Source organism: Perna viridis, chromosome 1, assembly GCF_037379345.1.
Source record: "Perna viridis isolate PV_CMFRI_1.1 ecotype Kerala chromosome 1, ASM3737934v1, whole genome shotgun sequence".
Classification (NCBI taxonomy): Eukaryota; Metazoa; Mollusca; class Bivalvia; order Mytilida; family Mytilidae; genus Perna; species Perna viridis.
In genome coordinates, this window is record NC_142445.1 from 64,112,016 (window position 1) to 64,132,399 (window position 20,384).

Consider the following 20,384-nt stretch of genomic DNA (forward strand, 5'->3'; position numbering starts at 1 on the left):
TCCGACAAGGGCGACGTCGACTTTCTGTGTGACGATTAAAAAAATTGACCATGTGATTTCATGGGAAAAGATCTATGGGTACTAAGTATTCTTAAGTGAGCTTTGGTCAGTTTTCTAGTTTCAATGGATATCCTATTAAGTTTCAAGGGGAAACTACCCTTCATATATACACAAATTATATGCAGCTAGACAAAAATGTCTGTTGACTTTCTTCGACTTACTTTTGGTTCATGAATATAAAAATCAATCTTAAACCTTTTTCATGGAACCTTGTGGTACAATTTCAGCTTTTGAAGATAATTTTCTTGATGAACATAAAATTTAAAAAAAACTAGACACTTTTTATCAATTTGAATTTTCCAGCCAACTTTACTTGGTTAAAATCCCTGTTCACTAATGACAGGGTAAAGACTTTCTAGACACATTACTAAAAGAACTAAATTCCCTAATTGCAAATTTATTACTAAACATATTCTAAGGCCAAAAATAAGTGGCTCTATGATGACTAGATGTTAATTTAGTTTTCAGAAATGATATAACATTATTCAGCTGAACGATTGCAGGAAACATATTTACTGGTTATAAAAGAGGTATTGAATGATATAAAAGGAATTACATTTGGACTATATTTTTGTGTAGTGTTCAGAAATAGTAGGTGAGTGCCTGGCCTGAACCAGTGACATAAGGTATTTTGATTCCCAAGTATCAAATATCCAGAACCCCAAAACAATATTCTCCAAAATACTGCCACCATAGTCACACATTTTTAAACCAAATCTGATTGGACAGAGTATAAACATCAGCTTCAGAATCTCCAATAGTATCAGAGACCTGAAAACAAACAAATAATATAGAACATCATTTTCAAGCCTTCCCTATAACAAATGTTTATGCCCAGTTCTTAACATCAGATGGCAAAAATCTAGTATTTCGGTAGTGCATCACTCAAAGGTCAATACTTGATTACTACAAGTGTAAATAGCAAATTGATATGGCACAGCATATGGCATACACCGATAACAATAAAACAAAGCAATGAACTGAAATCTGCATGGGAAATAGCTGGTTACCTACAAAGGTTAGCTAAAGTTATGACTGTTATCAATTAATAAGGTAAATAAATCTGCCAAATGTGAGGGAAAGTTCTCCATCTCCAATTATTGCTGGTTGTATTGAGAAGCTATAATAATAAAATCATCTTTAGTTTTGGAAAGCTGGTGGATTACTTCCTATCCATGTACTTTAAAGAAAATCATGAAAAACTGCATTATTTAATCAAGTTATCACACTAAAATATGCAAAATAATCACCATTTGTGTTGCAATATGGAAAACACTGGGAAAGATAAAGAAAGAGATATACCCCTAAAAAAATACAATAGGAGTATGTCAACTTTCTAACAAGTCCACGATCAAATGATGTAACAAATGTGAATAAGGTGCACAGGATGGGGGGGGGGGACATTAACATAGAAACTAAATACACATACGCAGACAGTGTACAATAGAAAAAAACCAGCATTCATTTACAAGATGTCAGTGTTGGAAAAAGATAATTACACATAAAACTTAAGGACCTAACCATGATATTCCCAACACACAATAATCAACAGCTAAAAATTTAACAATTTTATTTACAATTGACAGTTTACATGTAGCAGCAACATCAGTATATGACATCATATAATAACCAAAGTATAACTAACATTAAAGGATGTCTACATTAACCATTAATATAGCCCATAAATGTCTCTGGTCAGAAATGCAAAATAAGGAAATTCATCCTTTTAAATTCAAACTCCTTCGCACAATATGCTGCTTAAAAAGATAATGGTTCATGAAACACTAATGAATATAAAGCATCAGAAGTCTGTGTTTTGAGTCTTGATTTGCTGGTTTATAGGGAGCAAACTTTGATTTAAAAGTCTGGCTTAAAATGATGTCATAAGTTGCTTATGTATGTGATATACAATATGAGAATTAATGCTGATGGACAAACCATAGAATTACGAAAGTGTTTTAATGCCTGCAATCTGAATGTATGTTTCCTAAAGTATTCTAAACAGTGGTTTACTTTACCAATGAACTAATAACACGGTATCTCTCAAACTGCATGAAAATGAAGATTATGTTACAGCTGCACAAAAACATGCTTCTACAATATCAACTTGACAAATGAAGCTTTGGCATTTGTAAATGAAATAACAAAATGTACAAATAATGTATACCTAAAAATGTAAAAAAAAAAAAGAAAGCATAATGAACTCATGAATGAAAAAAATGTGATTAAAAAAATAAATGTTTTACCAACCAACAACTCATTGATAGTTTTGCAGCAAGTCCTTTAAGATCTCTCACACTAAATAATTTACTGAAGCCATGAAATTGACGAAACATGTGATGTGATCATGTGATATAATCACATGACTAGTATCTCCACATGCCCTATATATATACAATTCATGTACATGGTTTCTATATACAGATCCTGTAAAGTTTATTTTCACCACACCTGGAGTCATCTTTATCTTTCAGCAAAACTGGAAAGAAAGACAATGGCATTTTAAATTATTCAAAAATATTTAAATTTGGAAAATTTCATTCTGTATAAAAGATTATTATTAACAGGATAATAAATTGGAAAGAGTAAATAACCAAAATTTGATAGCATCTGCTGCAGAATTCCAAGATTTAACAAGTGTGCAGAACTTATTCTGTGTACCAGCTTAATCTCCCAGCCTAACAAACATAAGTCATTATTTTTTTGTTGTTATCCTATTTCTTATAGATTTGCAAAAATGTTTTTTTTTCAAAACCATCAGTGTTGTCAAATAAAGTAAATGTCCCAAGAGAAAGATTTTGAAGTCTTAATTAGGGAAAGTCCAACTGTGAAATCATAGAATTCTTTTCAAATGTCACAAAGAATTTTAAAACTAAGGGAACAATCGATAACTCACTCCTACCTTTATAATAATATGCTAAATCATTGAACAGAAACTTAAATGGTTTAAATTTTCCTGATCAGAATTTTTTTTTATAATTCCTAATCAATAATGATTTAATATATTTTAAGACTAACAATTACATTTCATACATCTAAATTCATTCATATTTACAGGGCAACTCGTAATGTATAGTCTATGTAGAATTTTTCATCACAGAAAGACCTTTATTCTAGAAATCCTGACCCCCTGCACTAGAAAGTGCATATTCCTGATTGAGATAAGTCTGATAATTCCTTTAGAGTACAAAGCATTCAATGATAAAACTCTTTCAATGGGAGAAAATACAACTGAACTGGGAAAGGGCTGACTTTCCTACGAGAATAACCAAGAAGTTCGAGAAATTGGTCTGACCCGTCAGTCCTGATGGGCAAAATAAGGGCCTGTCCTGCTTCTTGAGCATCAGTGCAGTACTCATGTCTGACAGGATCAAGATTTGTTACACTGCTGTAATAAACAGGACCTTTGAATTATCTTTGGGTCTGACAGAACATTTAATTTTCTGATAAACAATATCACTAACTTTTTACAAACTATCGTCATAAGATAAGGTCAGTAAAACTCAAAACATACCTTCCACCTATTACCACATTCCATACAGAACACAAACGTCGTCATAGGTTCATCAGCACTTCTTGTCTGCATCTGTAAAAATACAAAAAATTTTATGATTAAATTTTTAAAATTATTTGAGGTATAATAATCAGATCAATAGTTTTTACACTCAATATCAAATTTTAATCATCCAGTGGTTGATTTCACAACAAGTTATAAGTGTATGAGTCATCATAATTAGTGATGTCACAATGCTATTTATTAATATGACATCATAAATTATGATCAATTTCACACTGATGACATTTTGTGAAATCTATCCCCAGTATTACAGACAAAGATTTATGTGACAGTTAATATCGGTCTGTCTTACTGACCCAGTTGCCCAAAGTTAAGGCATAATTTTAGATGTAATAGTGAAAACAAATCTTAAGGAAGTATTTGGATAATTTAATCTTCTAATAATTTTTTACATCAACATTAGTACTTGTTTCACTAAAGTAGTTGTACCATAAAACTGTTTCTTCAACTAAAATACAAGAGGCTCCCAGGAGCCTTAATGGCTCCCCTGGTTATTTTTTTGTCTTTCAAGGACAATAACTCTAACAAGGAGCTGTCTGATAATTTTGACTCAATGAACACTTTGAAAGGATCATTTCATCAATTGAAAGTTTCATTCCATCTATTATAGTTTTCAAGATAATGGCTTTAAACTGCTAAAAACATAATTTTTTTTGCCTTTCAAGGGCAATAACTCTAACAAGAAGTCGCCCAACAAGATTGATCCCCACAAATTTTTGTAGGTTGTATCATAAGAATCATTTCAACAATTTAAAGTTTTATTCTATCTAACATAGTTTTCAAGATATTGGCTGAAAACTGTAAAAAAAAACATCATTTTCAAGCGCAATAAATCTTACAAGGAGACGTCTGACAACTTTGATCCCTGGAGACTTTAGTAGGCCTAATAATAAGGATCATTTCAGCAATTAAAAGAGTTTGGCTAAACCTTACGTCTTTGGAGATATATACGAAAAACTACTGTCTGACCCCTATGTTCTATTTTTATTGATGGTGGTCATGTTTTCCAACAAATCAAAAATCACCACACCAGTTCTATGCAGGATTCCACAAAGAACATTCATACCAAGTTTGGTTCCAGTTGGTCAAGTAGTGTCAGAGGAGAAGATTTTTGAAAGAAATACATTGTAACATTAAAAATAGCAAAAAAAAACATTGAAAAAGGGCAATAACTCCAACATGGCTTAGCAGATGATACCCCAAGGAACATTCATACCATGTTTGGTTCTAATTGGTCAAGTACTTTCAGAGGAGAAGAGTTTTGTATAATTGTTAATGACGACGGGACGAAGGATGCCAAGTGACAGCAACAGGTCACATGACTTTTGATCAGGTGAGCTAAAAAATTCCACATCATACCTGGTTATATGTACAATTATTCTTTCCACATTTTCCACATTTAAATAGATCAGTGGCAGTTCCTTCCGTTTTAGCCATCTGATGGTCATTTATAGCTTCTTGTGTATATTTGGCCCTCAATTCCTTCATCTTGTCATTTGCCATATCCTGATGATAAATACATAAAATAAAAAATACATAAACAGAATACTGTAACTGTATCAATTTTTATGGTGTACTTATTTTCATGGTAGTCAGATAAGAGCAAAAAAATGTACAATGAAATTGATTTTTGACACTATAAAATGAAAATCATTTGTGTGTGTGTTTTTTTGTTGTTGTTGCATTTCTGTATATGTTCCCTTCAAAGACATACTCACAAAGTATTCAGTCCTTGTTAAGAACAATATTTAACATCTTAATTTCAATTTTTACAATTAATCAGTTACATATGTATCCTTTTCTTTTTACTATAGAAATATGAGGATCCTGAAAAAATTTATGCAAAAGGCCTCTCTTTTAAATTCATTTTTTAATGATTGATTATTGCTTAATGTCATATGGCAGACATTTCATGCATTACAGGACAAGAAGATCAGATCCTTCTTTGTACTTACATTTGTACATGCTGAGCTGGACTATTTTAAATGTGCTAGCTCACAGTAGCAACAACCTGCAGGTAGGCAGTGCCCCCATGACGTATTATTCGGACACCAGGCCAACTAGTGTCACTTTATCCCCTTTAATACCTTGTGTTTGAAAGAGAAGCAGTCACTACCAATTTTAAAGTCTTTGGTATGACTTGGTCTTGGATTGAACCTATGACCTCCGGCACTTAAGGTGAGCATGCTATCCTGACTGTGAGACCACTGGTCTGATTCATTTTTTAGACATAAGATAATTACAAGTACATTTTGTTTGTACAACTTAACCTTGTATAAAAGAAATACAAGAAAAAGTGCGAGCACTGCTCACTAAATTGATACCCATATTCTCCCATTTGATAACAAGTACCTTGAGATGTAAAAAATAGTTTTGGCTCAAAATGAAAAACAGATAAGAGATGGGTACTCTAGTGTTCCAATATTCATAAATGGTCCATAGTCCAATTGACCAAAATCTAAAATAGGAGGTGCACAATGGGAATATGTAATAAAGAATTCAGTGGTGTAGAAGGATAAGTGATGAGTACACCTCTGCATAACGAAATAAAGGAAGGAATGAAGTACAGACAGAAGGAAGAATGGACACCCTCGTCCTTAGATATCCCCCACTTACAATGGTATCTTTAAAATGGTTTTAAAAATTAATCACTGCTATATCTTACCTCTGTTGGCATACTGGCAATTCTCTCTGTTGATATTAACCCACACAACACATTTTCCCTCAACTTGGGATTTCTAGCATCTTTTAAGTTGGCTATTCTACTCCGTACTCTAGACTTATATTTACTATCAGTGTTTTTAAATTCTTGAAAAATATCTAAAGACAGTTAAGGTCTGCATTAATTCAGTATTGTGTGTTTTGTTGTTTCTTCTTCTTTTGACTATCTAAACCAAGCAAGCACAGTAAGTCAGAGAAGTTCAAATTTTTATCAATAAGTGTTAAAGGTCAAAGGTATATTCAACTTAAAGATGCAGTATTATCTGAGTTGCTTATTAGACATCTTCAGTGAAAAAGAGAATGTAGTGTTTGCTTAAAGCAGGTGTACCAGTAGAAAGGTTTTAACCCCCAAAACAAGCCATACTTAGGACATTGAATATTGGGAGCTTCTGCAACTCAAGAGGACAAGAAAAGACAATGTAACAGAAAATATTCCTGACAATATTGGAAACAAGAAGTACCACCTTAAAAGATTGAAAAAGGATAAAGGGTTTCCTCCAGGTTTTTATTATTTTTGCACAAATCATTTAGCCAAACATAATATTTTTTGCCACTTTAAAATATTTTGTGCCAAAAAACATTATGAAACTACTATTCACTTAGCTGAGTATCTTTTCTGCTATCCATGAATTTCCATGTGAAATTTTTATCACATCAGGTACATTTAGGCATGGTACCAACAATTCATACAATCATGTAATGTTCTGAGAGAAAAGATTAAAAATAAACTAAAACAAGAGGCTCCCAAAGAGCCTGAATCGCTCACCCTGCAAACCATGCCCATGTTCAAAAGAGTACCTAAGGCACTAAAAAATGTTGGAAATGCCTTCAAAGTGTTTTTAGAAACTTAGGAAAAAATTTGGGCAGGGGCCCTTATTTCACCAGGTCTGAGGGGCATTAGCCCAGTACTCATTTGCTGAAAAAAAAATACACAAAATGAAGTTAAACCAAGGCTATCCAACATTTTCATCATCACCATTCATATCAGGAGACCATGTTTACTATATAAACCAATCATTGAAATCAAGAGGCTCCCTGGTTAAATTTTGTCATTTAAAGGCAATAAATTTAGCAAGAAGTTGTCTAACAATTTTGACTCAAGAAGACTTTGGTAGGACTTATCATAAGGATCATTTCAGCAACTGAAAATTTCTTTCTATCTATTACAATTTTCAAGATATTGGCCGAAAATTGTGAAAAAAAAAAGAAGAAAAAAAGTCATTTTTCATCTTTCAAGGGCAACAACTCTTACAAGCAGTTGCCTGACAACTTTGAACAAAAAAGTCTTTGATCCCTGGAGACTTAAAATACCAAGTTTCGTTCCAATTGGTCGATTAGTGTCAGAGGAGAAGAGGTTTGAAAAATTGTTAATGATGACAACAACAGATGACAATGGATGCCAAGTGATGGCAATAGCTCACATGACCTTCAGCCAGGTGAGCTAATAAGGAATAAGAAAAGAAAGAGGATTCCTCTATTTTAATGGGTTATTGCATCAGATATGAAGTATGCTATTAAACTTATTAGTCAAAAATTCCAAACTGGATATTTTACTGCAGAGTGGTACTGAGAAAAAACACCTAACTCCTTGATTGGAGTTAACATGTCTGGTCCATCCATAGAGAAGTATTATCCCATAAAAGATGTTGAAATATGGATGTCCACTGGAGGGACCAATCATGTACAAAGGCATAATGTCAAGCCAACCACATCCCTCCAAAGAAAGAAAACAGAACTATATCCAGAGGACAAATATTAAAACTTACCATGTTTGTTCCATGTTTTGTTATTAATAAATCATTGTCATATTAAGTATTGTTTCATTAAGCCACTTGTTTTTCTTAAAAAAATCAGGAAAGCGATTTCCCCACACTCACTTTTCTCGGGTCTCACTAACTAGAGCCGCCGCTCTATGTAGTACCAAAAACACACTGAACCTAGACCTATGCATTGTAAGTGCATTTTTAGTGTGAATTCTGATTAAAAGTAGTCAAAATAAAGCTAGTGTAGTTTAAAATCATATTTGTAATTTACTACAAAAGTGTATGTATATGGTTTACCTGTGTGAGTAATTTGCCTCCATGCTGTCAGTTAGCAGAAAAGGTAAAAATGTGGATTTTCAGAATTATTTATTCAAGTAAATTTTGTGAAGAATTTCTACAATCATCGTATCATTAGCATAATGATATTGAAAGCCTTACTTTTAAGCTTTGCAATAATATGCAACTTTAAGATGTTATTTGTTCTGGGAATTCACAGTGAAACTTTGAAAATTACTTTTTTAACATGTAAAGTAATGGAAACGTTAGAAGTGGTTAGTGAGACCTAGTGGAAAGTTGAATTTCATGAAAAATCCAAAAGCACTGATAAGATAAACTAGACTGAAATCTGTTACATGTACATGTATGTTCTTCAATATCTAAAACTGAAGGAAATACTCACAATTGGTATATTTACACAACAACTATTTCCCTAGGAAATCAAAATTTTTAAAACTTGCTTATAAGAAAGGATACATTCCTCAATATGTGCTGCCAGATTTTGGGGGTTTGATGTGCTATCAACATTTCCATCTGCAAACATACAATGTTTCACAATCAGTTAGAACGCATAGATGAAAACAGATTTATTAAAACTTCCAGATTCTAGTGACACCAAGGAAAATACCTCTGGATACAAATACAAATATAAGATTGTAAACAAACCAGTTGAAATGGCCATTAATATGATCTGTCAACAACTAACTGTTCGCTCTTCTTTATTCTCCTTATGAAACTTAAGAGGCCACATCAGCAAACATTGAGCTTTGTGCTATATAACGTTGAAATATGGACAAACCCATTTTTTTGCTAAATAGCATTTGAACATGTTGAAGTGGTATAGTGAATTAAGAACAATTGTTAGTTATGCTGACCACCGTTTCCATGGCAACCTCCACATTTTATCATCACTCCATGGTGGAAAAATTGTTTGAATTTTATTTTGACACAATGATATCTACATTGCATGGAACCTTATTATTCGTTATTTGGTTTAGTCATCATAGGTCATTTGTGCTGATAAACATGAGATGACAGTGAAGACATTAACAGCAGTGGCAGATCCAGAGAGAGTTTTGTGGGTCGAAATAAGCCTCCCCTTTCGTTGGAAAATTTGTATTTTTCAGCAAAAATGGACAAAAATTGGTATGTAACCACCCTTTTATCATGAACCCTGGCAGGAAGCCCCCTTAATAAAATTTTGATCCAACTCTGAACAGTTAATTCAACTTTAAAGTGTTGATTTATATATGAATTTTTTTAAATTCCGATAAGTCACACAGGACAAAACATTGGAATTAAAAAATGTTGGTCACATATCATAAAACATTATTTGACCTGGGGATCAAAGGTCAAGGTCAAAAAGGAAATCATGCAACATATATGTAGTGCATCTTTCTACATACAAAATACAAATGATATCCTAGACCTTATGAGGGGGAAAATATTGGACTTGTAAACAAACATTTTTTTAGGATCAAATTATTGAGAATTTTGCTAATTTCTAAGCGAAAATATGCCATTTTCACATTGCATTATTTTTTGAAATAAAAAAAAGCTTTGGGTACCCAGTTTTTTTTTTTACAAATTAATCTAAGGAACCATACTTATTCATAATACACCTTACCCAAAATTAACACCTGTCTGGATTTTTCTGTTTGATTATTTAAAGTTGCCCCACTTTGACGACTTTTTTCAATTTACAAAACAAGGGGTATTGGAGTTACCATAGCAACGCTTCAAAAAATAATTTTTTTTTCTCAATTCCTTTGAAGAGATATGTTAAAAAGGTGGAACTACTGTTTAAATGACTTTAAGGTCTATCTTGTATGACTGAATAAAATTTTTAAACAGCCTTTTTTCAAAGGATTTTAGTAGAATTTTGGCCCGTTGCTAAAGAAATGTATTATGTTGCCATGGAAATGAGCAAAAGTTATATGATGAACTGTATAATTATTCATTCCAATCTGTCTGCTCTTAGGAGTTAATTTACATTGAAAATCCAATAGTTTCTATTGTATTTTAGGGTCATTTACAGAGTTATTTCCCTTAATTTGAAATTCCTCAGTGTATTCTATATAATTTTTATCTCTTATGAACAAGGGTTCTATGCAAAGCCAAATGTAAATTTCTGTTTACTATAACATTTTAAACAAAATATCAAAAATAAAAATATGTAGGCTTCCCAACCATGAATCACTTTTTGCATGATTTTTATCTGCAGGGCTACTTAATAAATCTAATGTTTTTTTTTAAAACAGCATGACTTTGAAAAAAAAACTGTTTATGACCCCATAATAACATTCTAAATCTGAACTTATGAACTTGCCCCTTTAGAGCTACTTTATACCTGCAGGTTTATTTAGGGTTTTCACATGATCTCATTTACTCGACAATATGAAAGCCAGAAAACTGCCAAAGAGGAGAAAAACACATTTAAGCATTACAGTGGATTCCACTTAATTATTTAACCGTCAATTGTATATTCCTTTTAATCGCATAGGAATTTAAAAAACAAAAGCATTTCCCATCCATGTAAATAATTCCTCTTATTTGCTAAGTTAAGACCAAAAATTAAAAATTCCTCTTAAATACATAAATATTTTACAGCTAATTAAAATAGACCAGTTCCAATTTCAATACTTAGGTATGTAGGCTAGTGAGTAATTTAAATAGCTATCAAGGTAGAAATCTGCCCTACATTATACCAATGTGTCCTACTTAACTACTTCAGAACACCTGTGTGATCTTTTGGACACTGTCTTTAAAGTTTGAACTATCAATTATGATAATGATTTAAATGGCCTAGGTGAGTTGTATTTACTTGACCTTTAGAGGTTGAGGTCGTCATAATTGTTAGTGTAATCACTCAGTCATCTTACGAAAATTGTAATTACAACAATATTTCCTTTTTCCTTTGACTATACACTAATGCAGAAATCAAATTAAACAGGAGAAAAGAATACATCCTACTAAAACAAGGTGGAAATAATTCACTTTATGTATCGAAATCACTGTATTTTTTGGGATGATTTGGTTCACAGTACATTGTGGTTGCTCACAATACTTACAACATGACGCTATTTTTTAACAAATTGGTAGTGTTAGTTTTATGGCTAAAATTATTTGAACGACTCAGAGAAAAAATAATTGGTTGTATCTATTATTTCAAATAGTATGATGAATCAAATCCTAACCATTTATTTCATCTTGTGCATGAACTCTTCTGTTTTGTAAAACATGTTGGTGCACATGAAGGACGTATGTTTAATAAACAGCTGCGCTAAGAGCGCAAGATACGCCGTCCGTAAGAATAGCTGATGGTATAAATTTTAGAAAACAATAACCTGATTTCTGATTACCAAAGAATTAGTCTGTATATATAGTGAGCAAAGTTTTTTCTTCAGTTATTCAAAAAGTATAAATGATCTTACAACTGTTTGACATGATGAAAGTATACAATAGCATTTAAAAGGGATTCTTTGTTTTTGAACTAGATAAAACTATAATAAACTACAGAATTGAAAACTGGACAAATAATTCATTATGTAATATTATTATGAGGTAAGACCTACAGTTAATAGTACAATTCCTTCTACTTCTACTGTAAGGAAGTCCATATTGCCTTGTGGTCAGAATAATAAGTTTCTAGGGTACCACTCTGATAATTATCAGTATTCGTAAAAATCAAATCTATTGTAGAATTGAAGTCGTTTGTTGGTCCCAATATAATACAGCTTTTCAAAACTGTAGTAAGCAGCAATCTTATGTTGTGGTAATTACATCAGATTTGACAACAATATAGATTTTCAGTGAATAAAGTTCGATAACTCTGGAACGACAAATAAATAATTCTTCAAAATCGAAAGGGACAATTCTTCCGTTAATATTAATATTGTGCTAAAATTTCATTTGAATCCGTAAAAGCGAATTTGAGTTATCGCATGACACGTGGAAGGATGGATGGACGGCACGACGGACGGACAATGGTATACCATAATACATCCCGTCTATATAGACGGGCATATAAAAAAATGTATCATGATATGTATCATTAATCATATCCAATATCACAATATGTGTCGTTTGAGAAAAAATGTATTGTTGCACCACTAGTATTTTCCCTTCAAATGACAATTTCTGTTAATTGCAAACTTTTTTTCTGACAAATAGTCTATGCAATTAACAAGAATTACATAGTATTGACAATTACTAACCAGAAAAAAACTGGAGTAAGCTAACAAAAGGAATACCCCTATTTCATTTGAACTTCAAAGTACCAGGAAAATCTGAAGTTGAGTTATCTCCCCATGCAGACATTTAATAATAAATACAAAATTTTATCATGTACAACCCTCAAGTTAAATTATATTCCTTTGTATGCATCTGACAATTACTTTTTTCTATATGAATATCTACTTATGATTCCTAACCTTTCTATAAATTAAATCAGAATCCAATGAGTAATTTATGAGGAGTTGGGCTATCAAGGAACATATAGATGCCTTCTATACATCCCAATATATTTCAGTGGTCTGACAGTTCAGGTTCTGATATCATGGGTTTAAAAGAAAACTACATGAAAACAAAACCTTCAATCTGCCTAGTAAATCATATTTTTTATCCATCAATTTCAGTTCTAAAGAAGGCATTGACAAATGGCCCTCCAAAAAAACTATCCTGGTATTTGCAGTAGGAAATATCTTTTAAAAATTATCAATGAAAAGAAAAGAGTCATAGACAGCACTGAGATGGTAAGATAACCTTAAACATGTATACAAAGCTATCTCAAATTAATACCAATACACTATCATTGAACTTACTGTCTACTTTCAATGCACCAGCCAACAATTCTCTACATTTTATCCGCACACCATCTGATGTAGGGGGTGCTGTAATGTCAACAGGTGACAATGGTTCTTTCTGTGGGGGTGAGTCTCCTGATTTGTCTGGTGTTTTTTGGGAGTCTTGAGATTCTACCATGTCTGAGTCCTGTGAGTTCTCAGGTGAATTTGATACTGCCTTCTTGGATTCACCATTCTTGTTGTTAGCTTGTGTATTATCTTTCAAATTCAATAAAATTAAATAAGATTGTTTTAAGAAACTTAAAAAACATTCATCAAATTTAAAGCTGAAACCCAGTCATAACGAAATTGGCTGTAAAGACAACACCAGTTTTTAGATTCAAAAAAAAAAAAAACAAAAACAAATTAGAGTATCAAGCAAACAGTGTTAGAAATAAATGTAATTGAAAAGATGTAGTTGCCCAAGCTGATATAAACTAAAGGGCAAGTGTATTAGCACTTATCTGTTACACTGAACAAAAGATCTGATCTAGAAGGCTATTTGGATCTTCAGTTGTATTATCAGTACAGTAATTCATACTGAAAATAATTATTTCAGTAAAACCGTTTAAAAATTCAATCTTCCTTGGAAGAATGTGCCATACATATCATAAGACTTTGTGGACCTTTGCTGTTAAGAAGTTTTTACAGATTACTTAAATGATTGAAATGAAATTAAACAAGAAAATGTGTCATTCTTTGAAAAAAGTTTTAAATAAAATTTTTTAGTTCACTTTACCTTCTGGTAAGAGTTTTTTCCAACTTTTGATAAGACTTTTGGCAAGGGATATGACCTCCTCATTACTTGAGGCTTTCCTAAAATTATTGACAGTCATGCCAATTCTTGTGGTCTGAAAAATAATTAAAATTGCTTTATTATTAAAGAGAATTCTCATAATTCTTACAATTATTTTCTCTCTTGCCAGTTGAGACCATGTAGAATTCAATGTTTAAAGCTGCATTAGCTGTCAAATTTGTTCAGTTTTGATTCTACTGAATTTGCTGATTCAAAGAAATAAGTTTGTAGTATTGTAATTGAAGCAATTAATGTTGACAATACCTACAGAATATTGTGAAAACGTTTTTTTTTAATCAGAGAAGATCTGATCTAATTGATTTTCGCCATTACTTCCAAAGACAAAACATTCACCTGGGTTAAAAATACTTTATCCTTGGTAAAAAAAATAACAATAATCAATACACAGGCAAGCACGTGCCTTGTTTTCATTACATTTTATCTATTTCTTGATTAGTTTTCAAATAAATAAAGACAATATTTGAGCAACATTATATCACAATACCTAAATTTCCAAAGGATCCTAGTGTTTTATTCGAACTTTTTTCTTTTACGACTTGAGTCCATCGGTCTTCCTTACCATTGAATAACCACTTTTGCTTAGCAATAGGATTTGTTATTAAAGAAGCGACCCTTACAGCACATGTTTGGATAAAGATCACCAGAAGTCACATGCATACAAATTTATCGATTTTGCAAGACAATAAATATATAGACACCTTTTTCATGTATTTAATGCATTTTATTTGTGGATATCAAATGAAATTATACAGGAAAAGTACAATTTAGTAGAAATAATTCAAAGTTACTGTATATTTCAACAGAAACAAAAATTTACGAAAATGACAGCTAATGCAGCTTTAAGCCAAATCTTTAGTAATAACTTTATCATGGACCAAATAACAGTATCTTTTTTACCAACACATTATCCAATTATAGAAAAGGCTTACACTGACATACATTGTACAAGTCCATGTATGTATCAAAAAGTTGTTTTTTTAGAAAATAGTATCTTCATCAACTCTCTACTTGTTATCATTCATTCAAAATAAAATAATTGAATTGGATACACACCTATATATATATATGCTTAAACAAATCATAAACTCAGCACCAATATTTCAAGGATTCTACAGTGTATTTATTTATTCCACTTCTAAAAATACATCTGTAATTACATGTATTGTACATTATTTCTATCTTAGCACAAATTATTGATAATTTAAAAACATCATTATCCCACCTTTAATACATTCAAGTTTAGTTTTTTCTCTTGTAGTGACCTCAGTAAATCAACTGAACTGGAATGGTCCTAAAAAGATAACACAATGTATGCAAATGCACACGACAAACAATTTTTAATCACATCATACCATGTACATGTATAACAGTTTTTATATTTTTTCAAGAAAATGAAATCTAATATTCTTAATACAATGACATAAAAAGAAGTATCAAATGTAACAGATTTGTTTAGTTAATTCAATAATCTTGTACCAAATATACTAACCTCAGTCCTAACTATGGCTGTACTATACAGATTGATTATTCTACCCCTTTTTTTGCATTGTGACAGAGAATAATGATTAATACTGCATAAAGGAAGGTTCAATAAAACACATACATATGCATATTAATACAAATTTCTTTCACCTTAACATCAATTATTGTTAAGAATTGAAATAAACTTGTTGATTGCTGGATCTGTGAAAAATTCAAATCCAAAGGGAGGTAACTGATTTTTTCCCTCAATGAGAACACAAATATGTTTATTTCTTCTCTTTATTTGCATTTTAAGTGAATTTCTGAAGATAAAAGTGTAATACACCTCTTAATTTTTTTGTAATAATGTACAGGCCGGCATCAGAATGCAAATAAACAAACACTTTAAGGGAAATCGCGAAATGAAAGTAACGCACGGTGTTCATTACTTACCGTTGTATTGTTTGCAATCATTTTTTCAAGCTTCTTCCCAATTTTCAATACTTCATCTTCAGCACTCATGGTGTTAGCTATTTATTGAACTTAAATATGGAATAAGGAGAATGCTAATTGTGATTTATTTGTCTTAATTTGGGAATTTTGTTGTCCTTGTTTAAAGAGGTTTGCGCTTGATGGAAAGATGGCGATTTCAGTGACCAAAGGCTAAAACTGCGATTACATATCCGAGAACGGAACTAAACTAAGCGTATTTTCTAAGTTGGTCAAAGAAGATAAAGAAAATGGTAACTGTATCGAACTCGTTTGAAACAAAACCACCATGCAAATGAAATAATCTTGAAGATTGTATTATACCAAGTTTCTATGATGTTTCCTTACAGGTCTATTATGACGAAGCAAAGTTGAATATTCAAGTAATAATCAAAACATCAAAGCAATCATCTCCAGTGATAAAGAGATAAATAGAAATTGATATTCTTACTATTACTGGAATATTACTATTAGAGTACTATTACTCTACTCATGCACTTTTAAAGCACTACCTGTTTAAACGAATACCATTTAAAAATATGTACCAAGTTTTCTTTTTTCTAACAGCTTGCTTTCAGGTAAAATTAACCCCATACTATCCAGTTTATGTTTTGAACATTACATGTTATTAGTACCGTAATTTTGATTGTAGCTTGCTGTTATAACTCAGGCTATGTGAGAATTTTGTATCTGATCCCATTTGCATATGTAATTTGCTAAAAAAAGTTTTTAATCAAACCGAATGCTACATATCTTACTGAAAATCATGTTAACAAGTTTTAATCATTATCTTAATTTAAGTTTTTTTTTTTTATACATAATTTTATATCATTTTTAACAAAGCTGCTTGCTGGACTTTAAAAATCGAATAAAACATAGGTAAATGAATGAATGTACAGAAAGCTATATATAGTCAACATTTTTCAAACAGTTTTAAGTGGGCATTAATTTTTAAATGAATTTAAGCAGTAACTTTATAAGTCACTAAAATATACATTCCTTGGTTGAAGGTAAAACTTCTGTGTTCATTCAAATTAAAGAATGCATATCGGATTTGTAATTGAATCATAATAATGCTTTGTGATAGTAATGTTATGTTCAAAAACAACTCATTCAATTGAACAACAAAGTATTTATCATTGAAAAAGTTGGCCGGTATTTGCCAGAGTGATTTTCTTTTGTTTCGTAATATTCATTTCCTTTACGAGTTTGTTCAGAGTTTTCACTATAACAGGCTACTTCCTGTCAAGCAGAAAACATAAACAGACGATGTTTTGGAAAAAGTCTAGCAAATCATCTCCCCACAACGAAAATCAACATTCAAGCACAAAGTCTTTAAGTCAGGTAAGTATTCAAATCCCTTGTTGTCTCAACTGATGTATTTTTGTCTCTCCTATACGCAGTTACATCGACTCCACCCTTGATTCAGTATGTTACAATCTCTCAGCCTCAGGTAAACCTATAAATATGTATGTATGTATTCTTTTTAATCAAAGTCGTATGTATTCAAAGTTTTTTTTATAGTAGACTAGATTCAATATTTTTTAACACTCACTTTTAACTTAACGAGAAGCTTTAAGATTTAGCAGGTCCGATTCAGAATTACAGAAACCAATGTTGATGTCCTCCTACCTGCCCGTCATCACCAAATCAATAGCTGAGTTCAACTTCGTTGCAATGTGGCTAAAAACACTTAGCAGACAGAAGTCTTAGTCTTATAATGTCCACTGTTTGTACTTATAGTTGTACTATACTTAATCACTATTTTCACAGAGGGGAAGCCTTTCATGGTTTGGTCTTATTAACTTCTTTGGCCCAAAAAGTTACCATTAATGATTCCGTTATGAAATATGAATACTTTAATCCTTGTTAATCTTTGAAAAGCACACTTTTGAAAAGACTTTAATTTATTTAGAGTAATCACAGTTCAGACAGTAGAAAAGATGGACTGTATACACCAGACAAAATTCTTTTACAAAAAGTTCAGTTTGATGTTTATTTCCTTGGTGTGATTGAGGATGTGAACATGGGCAATTCTAGAAAAAGAGATACAGAAGCACAACTTGTGGATCATGTTGAAGAAGCACAGGTGAGGAACTTTTAGGAGATATGCACTAACAGTCATGGAGAAATTTGTCGGACGTGACTGGTACTTTTAGCCGCCGGTCTGTTAAAATTTGTGCGATTTCCGGAACAGATGTCTAATACGGTTTTTTATTAGACACGTCTCAACCGGAATTTCCAGTTTAAGGATGGCGTCAGAATCGAGGCAAATTTAAATTGTTTTTTTTTTTTCAGTCCAGTAGATAATTGTTTGGTTCAGCAGATTTTGTTAGGTTGCTGGACCAAATGTCTGACAGTTTGAAAAATGATTTCGCCAGGTCTGCACGAAATTTCCATTTTTTGTTGTTGTGACCAAAAGTAGTGCTTCAAATTTTTGTATTCAGGAGACCTAACTATTAAATTTAAATGCTCTGTAGGACACAGCTTGATATGACTAATTTAAGAAGTTAAACTCTAAATTTTGATTGTAATTAACGGTAAATTTTTGACATGGACTAGGTTTCTTTCACATGGTAAATGTATTATAGATCTTAAAATATGTTATTAAATGTTAGCCTATTGTGGTTCACAATGAAAAAAAATTAAATACATAGTTATTAGTAAGATTTAGAACATCAAAGAACCTCAAGAAATCTGAAGAATTTAATGTAAAAAAAAATAATAAATGAAGTTTAATGTTGAATCCAAATTTCAAACATCTTGAATGCAGGCCCAAAACAAAAATCTAAATAAATACTTTATTCAGCAAATTATCAAAAAATCTGAAAAGTCAAGACTTTGTATTCATTTTAAAGTAATAAAAAAAAAATTTCTATACTGTTATAACAAATCCTTATTTTTGGCCCATTTAGGGCCCTGATTTCTAAAGGATTATGGCTACAAGCCCCAAAATCAATCCCAACCTTCCTTTTCCTTCACTGATATTCATGAACAAATACTCAAGTTATTGCATGGAAACCAAATGTTAACTGAAAACCCTTACAGTGCCATACTATTACTATTTTGCAAAATATTGGAGTTAAACAACAATAATTCATGATAAATACTGAAACAATGATGAGTTCAGGCTTTGCCCATATCATATATGACAGAGCTATTTGTACTCAAATAAAATTTGACTTTCTTGATAATGCATGGTTATGTTGTAACATCTCTGATGTCTCGACCGAAAGGAATATGCAAGTCTTCACATAACACACACTGTGCATCTGTGTTAAAAGTTCAAACAATCACTTCCTAACTGCAAACATCATTTCTGACAGACCCATTTTGAACCATTCATGTTTCAGAGCATCTACATATATTATTATCACTGCTTTGCCTTTACTTTATACTTGAAAGCAAGGTAGAAAATCTTGAATTCATTGACTGACACAAGTTTTATTTTGTGGTTCTAGATTGAGGGAAAACTTCCTATTACAGTAACAGATGATAGTAGAGTAACTATGTTTATCTCCAGACATGGATTGAAAATCATGGACATGGGAAAACAGGTATGCACGTGTATAGATTTAATAGTATCTGTAGATACACTACTAAGCTTCTTTTTGTGGAGTTAAATTATGTCTTTGTGGAATGGAGCCCTCTTTTTTCATTGTTTTCCCCTTTTTTTTAAGAGTAAAGGGAATTTCACCATAAATAAACAAGAACAGGGTGTAGTGTGACTGTTTACAAATTATTAATTTTGGTGTCTTCAAATGATAGCAAATTTCTCACAAGTAGTGCTTATACTTATCTAAGCCTTTGAATAAGTTAAAAAAATTGATGCTAAGCTGAAATACATATGCTGGTCCTTTTGACCTAATGAAGATGAAATTAACATCATCAATTTTCTGAAACAGGAAGTAATACAGCGACACCCCTTGCACACAGTAGCACAAGTGATACAGTATGAAGATGGATCTGGGAAAGCTAATATAGTTGTAAAAATTGGCCAATTACAAATTCAACGAGAAAGATTTCAGTGTTATGTATATCAGTGCCAATCAGATGAACAAGCTTATGAGATCTGTCAGTATATACGAAAACTTTTTGATGCAATATCTAATAAACCTTAATTTTTTATGCCAACTACTTTCTTTATTTCAGTAGTTTTATTCAGCTATTCAATGTCCTTACCCAATGAATAAAGGTCTGTGTGTCTTCATTTTTTGTTGCAATTATCTAGGCTCTCAAAAGATGGATCAGTTTCAAATTTGGTGTGTTTCTTTGATAGATTGGACACGTACATTGTAGGAAATTTTGATTGCTGTCTGATAAAAAATTCCTGTTTCTTGGGACTTTTTCACTGTAAGGAATGATAGATAACATTT

At 31.7% G+C, this 20,384-nt stretch overlaps 2 protein-coding genes across 2 annotated transcripts; one reads left to right on the forward strand and one right to left on the reverse strand.

Annotated features, from left to right (window-relative positions):
- Positions 1-1,613: 1,613 nt before the first annotated feature.
- On the reverse strand, positions 1,614-16,169 carry LOC148629828 (transcription elongation factor A protein 1-like). Its single transcript, XM_088557897.1, has 9 exons — positions 15,973-16,169; positions 15,281-15,349; positions 13,981-14,092; positions 13,221-13,460; positions 8,875-8,931; positions 6,303-6,457; positions 4,997-5,143; positions 3,575-3,646; positions 1,614-2,539 (listed from the first exon to the last, which is right to left on the reverse strand). The coding sequence occupies exons 1-9, from the start codon at positions 16,039-16,041 to the stop codon at positions 2,531-2,533; spliced, it is 930 nt and encodes a 309-aa protein (XP_088414023.1). The 5' UTR covers positions 16,042-16,169; the 3' UTR covers positions 1,614-2,530.
- Positions 16,170-17,196: 1,027 nt separating this feature from the next.
- On the forward strand, positions 17,197-20,136 carry LOC148629829 (integrin beta-1-binding protein 1-like). Its single transcript, XM_088558089.1, has 4 exons — positions 17,197-17,352; positions 17,924-18,097; positions 19,470-19,565; positions 19,914-20,136. Exons 1-4 carry the CDS (start codon positions 17,278-17,280, stop codon positions 20,127-20,129), a joined length of 561 nt encoding a protein of 186 aa, XP_088414215.1. The 5' UTR covers positions 17,197-17,277; the 3' UTR covers positions 20,130-20,136.
- Positions 20,137-20,384: the final 248 nt, after the last annotated feature.

Bases quoted from the DNA above. Each gene is read 5' to 3' on its own strand.
- LOC148629828 (XM_088557897.1), bottom strand. From the start codon at position 16,041: ATGAGTGCTGAAGATGAAGTATTGAAAATTGGGAAGAAGCTTGAAAAA. The intron at 15,350-15,972 runs GTAAGTAATGAA...TTATCTTTTTAG, and splicing joins TGATTGCAAACAATACAACG to GACCATTCCAGTTCAGTTGA. The intron at 6,458-8,874 runs GTATCCTTTCTT...AACTGTCTTTAG, and splicing joins GGCAGCACATATTGAGGAAT to ATATTTTTCAAGAATTTAAA.
- LOC148629829 (XM_088558089.1), top strand. From the start codon at position 17,278: ATGTTTTGGAAAAAGTCTAGCAAATCATCTCCCCACAACGAAAATCAA. The intron at 18,098-19,469 runs GTGAGGAACTTT...TTGTGGTTCTAG, and splicing joins ATCATGTTGAAGAAGCACAG to ATTGAGGGAAAACTTCCTAT. The intron at 19,566-19,913 runs GTATGCACGTGT...TTTCTGAAACAG, and splicing joins TCATGGACATGGGAAAACAG to GAAGTAATACAGCGACACCC.